Source organism: Pygoscelis adeliae, unplaced genomic scaffold, assembly GCF_000699105.1.
Source record: "Pygoscelis adeliae isolate BGI_AS28 unplaced genomic scaffold, ASM69910v1 Scaffold184, whole genome shotgun sequence".
Taxonomy (NCBI): Eukaryota; Metazoa; Chordata; class Aves; order Sphenisciformes; family Spheniscidae; genus Pygoscelis; species Pygoscelis adeliae.
Genome location: NW_008824541.1, coordinates 224,722 through 230,173, shown reverse-complemented (window position 1 = coordinate 230,173; position 5,452 = coordinate 224,722). Strand labels below are relative to the sequence as shown.

Here is a 5,452-nt window from a genome sequence, read left to right as displayed (position 1 = left end):
CTGTTCTAGATGTTTCTGCTGGAAATGCACATTTAAATTTAAACAACTAGACAGTGTGTAGACAGAAGGGGGAACCCAAAAGACATGTGTCCCTACAGCCGTGAGAAGCTGCTGTGACACCTGCCCCAATCGGCTTCCCGACCACACAGATGCCAGAGCAGTCCCCAGGGATGGGGCTGGCAGAAGGCTGGTGGGGAGATGTGGGAAAAGCCTTAAATTTCTCTGTTGCCTTGCAGGGTTTCAGCGGGCCTCCCCACGCAGCGTTTGCCTTGAGCTGTGACCAACGAGCGGTGAAGGAAAAATATGAGCATGAACCTGCCCATCACCTGGACTACGAGAGCGAGTTGTCCATCCGGATAGGTAGAGCTGGGCTCCATCCAGGCAAGCATCCTGTCATATACCAACTGCAGAGTGTACGGGGAAAATACCCCTGTTAAACTGGCACCTAGACTGTCACGTATGTGATTGAAATTAGATTGGTTTTGACATGTGCATGCAGAGTGCACCTTCTCTTCCCTCTCTGGATCTGTCTCTCTGCTGGCTCTTATTCCAAGAATCATTACTTCTGTTTCTACTTTAGTTCTCAAAACCACTTGCACGTCTGTCTGTGCCTATGAATTATTGATAGTTAGATATCTCATTCACCAGGGAAATGAAATCATCAGCTTAGCTTGAGATAAGTTTATTTTCAGCGTGGGCGCAGCGAGCGCTAACCCTGCCCTTGCCAAGTTATGTCACGTTGAAGGTGCCCCGCGACACTGACCCTCGGTGGCCCTCCCTAATTATAGACCAGGACTGGCAGTCATGCTGTCACTCCTTATTTTGGAGGTTAATAGAATTGTAGCTGCCAAAGTGTGGAATAAAATGCCTTGTTGGCAGTTATTTCCTCCTTAAATAGATTTTAAAGAAGGAACTTCTTAGTCAGGGTGGTGGAACCTCAGCAGGCTTCCCCAGGTCCAGGGTGTTTATATGGGACGGGTGGTGGCCACCCTTACAGCCGGCTGCATGGGGATACATCCTCTGAGTCAGCACAATTTTCTATTCCTCTACTTAATAGCAGCTTTTCAGTAGACAAAGAAAACGTAATTCAGTGAATTAATCTTATTGCTCCTCTGCTTTTTCTTGGTTTGAGAGAAACTGAAATAGCGGTTTACAATATCTTGAATACAATGGGGAGCAGACTGAGATGAAGAAACGATCCTTCTTCTTGCAAAGAATAGTGCTAGCCTCTTAAATCAGGCTCTGTTATTTAACTGCATTGCTTAATTGCATGTTTCATAAAGTGTTTCAAAATCCACAGGATTTTTCAGGACTTGAAATACCAGCTTGGATTTTTCCAAAAGGATGGAAGGAAGTTTTGTGCTAGACTCAATGGACCTTGGGTCCTGGATGTCTTTTAGCTCCTGGGGCAAGCGCAAGCTTGAAGACTGCTCTAGCCCTGCAGGCTGTAAGGCTGTTGCAAGGTTTTTGATATTTTTGTAGGGTGGAAACTTTACATCCCAGGTGCAGTTTAATTTTATTCTTCAAGAAAAAAAAGTAAGCAGCCCTGCAATTTTCAGAAGCTTAAGCTGCTGAGGGTTTTATGTTTTCATCTTCTCTTAGTTGCAAACAATAACAGTGCAAATTGTTTTGAGAATAGCAAATTTCCATTAGACTTCATTGTTTTTCCCCTCTCTGGGGAAATGGTATTAAGAATCTACAATACATTAATGCATTTATTGTCTCTTGCTATTTTTTTTTTTTTTGCTTGCTGAAATGAACTTGGTATTTTCACAAGATACCTCAAGCCTTCCAAGAAAGCAGCTTTCCCCAGCTCTGGGTACTGCTTGGCTGCGCACTGGGGAACGCTCTGGGAACATAATGGGTATTTTCAAAGTCTAATGGGTACTAAGTGGAATATTTCAGACTTAATCACTGTTGAATCATTGACCCTTCCTTCATATTTGCATGTTTTAAAATTGCTAAAACTGTGAAAACAACAAAAAAAAAATCCCAAAGCACACCGCTGCCTTGTTTTGCAGTTGTCTTTACTGCCTGGGGAGTAAAGCAGGTGAGGAGCAGGGGAGCTGGTGTGGAGATGGCTGGAGAACGTGTAAACATGCAGCTCTCCAGGGCCCTGCATATCTGAGGTCTTTGCTGTTAGAGATGTAAACGCATATTTAACGTGGCTGCACGAGAGGCTGGGAGCAGAAGCGACTGCGCGGTTACACTTGGGTGGTGGGATCCTTGTAGCTGCACTAAGCAAGCCAGAAGATTTCTTTTAGACCTGTAGAAAGGGAGATGGAGGAAATGCAATAGTTACACCTATCCCTCATCTACTCTGTGGGGAGAAAAAATTCTTATCCTGCTTTTTCCCCCCAGTCCGCAGCGTGTTTGGGTGAGACTGTTCTTCCCCATCTTCCCAAATCCCTTGGTTTCCCATCACTCGCAAGTTGTTTGTAGGGAGTGAGGAAGCACGGCACCATCCGGACGGGGCTGGGAGCCCCCCTCTTTCCCGGCGTGGCTGGGGCTCTGCTCCCCTTGTCCTCCGGCTCCTCTCCAGCAGGCTGGTGCCGTGCGATCGCAGGCATTGACGCTGAATCGAAAGGAGATTTTTACAGGAGTTGCTAACAGCTGGCTGCCTCGTGGATGCCTGAAGTAAGGCACACGTATCCATGTGAAATGGAGTATGGGCGGATTTGGTATGAATTGCAGTGAAAAGACTGTGTCTAGACTCGGTCTTTGACGAGTGGGATAATCACTAGGCTTTAATTACTACAAAGGAAAGGGAATCCAGCCTTGTCTTTAATACACCTGGGTAGGCAAGGGACGTAATCTGTATTTCTCTGCCTCCCTTGGAACAGATTGGGATAAAGCTGAGGAGGGTTTGTTCGTTCCTCTGGGTGCAGGTGAAGCCCCCTCCCATGGAAGGACCTGGCGGGCTGTGCCCTCCCTGCCGCGGGGGCTACAGGCTGCCCTGGTCCCTAAACCTCCCCCTGCCACCCCAGGGCTCGGGGCAGCTCAGCCTGCTTGAGTTTGCAGACGTTAAAATCGGGGGAAATAGTTTTGGCAGGGTCACCGCAGGCTGCGGGACTGGAAGGCCGGGTTTGACCCCTTAAATCGTAGCTACGTGCGCAGTGTTCTTGGGTAGTTCTCAGAAAGGATTTACATACAGCATCGCACCTTGAAACCTGAGCTGTGACTCATGCTCCTATAAACTGTATATTTAACAGTGAGGCATGTTGATTCTTTATCATATCCTGGTGCCGAATGATTCACGTTGCTCCAAATCAGATTACAGAGCGGAGTGGGAGGGCAACGATGTTCCCCATCAGCCTCCTCTGCTCTTGCTTTAATGTCCTTGCTACCCTATTGCAGGTAGGAGATCTTGTGTCCGAGGAGATCCTTTCTAGGTGTGCTGGGGCAGAGAACTTTACAGCAACGTGGCTGTAAAGTACTCGGAGTAAAATACCAAATATCATTTTGGTGCTCAGCTGGGCGCATCCTCAGTGGTTGGCACAGCTCCAGCCCTGGGGAGTTAAGAGTAGTTGTCTCTGAGCTGGCTGCTGACCCAAGCCACAAATAAATGTCTACCGAAGTACCTGGCTAACCAGCAGCATCTCTGCTCGCTCATCGTCCGTCCCAGACGCACGGACGTCTGTGCCGAGGGGATATGATGCGCTTCTGGCATCGCGCTGCCGGTGCTGTTAAATCGCTGATATTATTAAGGGGAATCAGGGTTTGTTTTAATGACTCGGTTGACTTTTGGTGGGGCGTGGTTTAGGAAATGGTACTGTGGCGTTCCTGCGTAGGTGTTCATAAGTAAATCCAGATGGGTTTAGTAATTGGAAAAAGATACTGGTGTTTGAAATAGTGTACTTAAGAAATGAGATTTCATTAAACTTGTTACTTAAATGAGCCATGAGTTTGGGGCATCGTAGAGAAACCTCATTATGTAGAATTTGTATTTTTTTTTTCTTTAAATTTGAGCTGCTGCATCAAACCAGCTGCAATGTCGCAGAGGCTTAGGCGGCGTTTCAGCTGGGGGTGCCCTGGAGCAGGGGAGGCGGGTGGGCTGGGGGCACCACCAGCACCAGACCTGGCGTGGGTCCATCCTGCTGCGCTGCCCCAAGACCCGCTGCGCCCGTTTTGGGCAGCATCACCCAGCCTCCGCTCTAATTTTCTACCTCCTTCCTGAGGCGGTCATTTTTTTCCATTTTTGCTTTATTTTTCTCCTTCAAAGGAAGTTATTGTGTACCAGGGCTGCGGGAGCGGACTGCACACCAGAGGAAGCAGACCCTGCTCACGTAGCGTCTCTTTCATCAGTGCCCGGGCAGTTCAGGTCCTGTAATGATGTAGTCAACTTCTGCTGAAAGGGAGGAAGGGAGCTGGGGAGATAAAAGAGGAGGCGAAACCCCTTGGGGACCGATACAAAGAGAGGGTGTGAGCTGTGTTGTGGGATTGGTACTGATGCTTCGGGCAGCGTATGGGTATGGTTTGCCTCTGTCTCTGGTTGTGTCCTTGCAGCCAGAAAATTCACTTTTTGCTCTGTTCCTGCTGGTGGTACCGGCTGGGTTTGGAAAGTCCAGCCTTGTCCCAACTTCTCAGGCTGCCCTGGTCTGCGGTTGTCCCCTGGTGCCAAGGGGAAAACTCCTCCATAGAAATAGCCAGTTCCCATCACAAGAGCACAAGCGATTTGCTGACGCTTACCTTGTAAATTTTCTCCTCGTTCCCTCCTTCCCTGAGCAGATGCAGAGGCCGTGAAGGAGGGATGATACATAAAGCCTCTCTAGCCGTGAAACCCATCATGATTCATTGGGGTAATATTCAGCTGGAGCCTCGCATGTGCATCTGGAAGGTTCATTAAGTCATTGCAACTTATATAACGCGAGGGTCCTTCTGCAAGGGATGTTCACCAGTTTTAGACAGTTCCAACCGTATTTGTAAAAATGTTGACATGTTCACACTGCGCTTGGTCTGGAAAACTGCTGCTTTCAAAAGGCATCAATTCATTTTGAGTTTTAACAGCCAGCCTCGATGATGAACGCCTCTGGCAATGTCTGTATCGATTTAAAAACATCCTAATGCCCCTTTCTGGAGTGTTTCAAATGGTTATTGACCATCCCTGTCAGGCTGGGTTCTATGGTTGGTTTTTATAGTCGTGACAATGTGAATTTATATATGCAGCACTTCAAAAAAATAAATAAAATCGGAGCACATAATCCCTTATGAACTGATGAAATGCCTTCTTCACACGTAGGTCTGTACCCCCGTTATTCTGGTTGCAGCCTTGCTCCTTGGATTAGGAATTTTGACTTTACAGGGCTAAAAGCAACCTGGTGGTTTGTTCTCCTTTGCTCTTGGTCAGCATTGTCACTGGGCGCAAACGCCTCTTGTTCTGCTTCCCAAGATGCACGTAAAAATGTTTTGGATATATTTGCAGAGGACCCAGTTCTGCACTCCTACACTTATC

At 47.6% G+C, this 5,452-nt stretch overlaps 1 protein-coding gene across 1 annotated transcript in view; it reads left to right on the top strand.

Annotated features, from left to right (window-relative positions):
* The window catches only part of SLC39A11 (solute carrier family 39, member 11), a 96,311-nt gene that overhangs the window by 27,059 nt on the left and 63,800 nt on the right, over nucleotides 1-5,452 (top strand). The window contains exon 4 of the mRNA XM_009321655.1: nucleotides 237-381. Coding sequence (XP_009319930.1) covers nucleotides 237-381 — 145 coding nt within the window. The remainder of the gene's footprint in view (nucleotides 1-236; nucleotides 382-5,452) is intronic.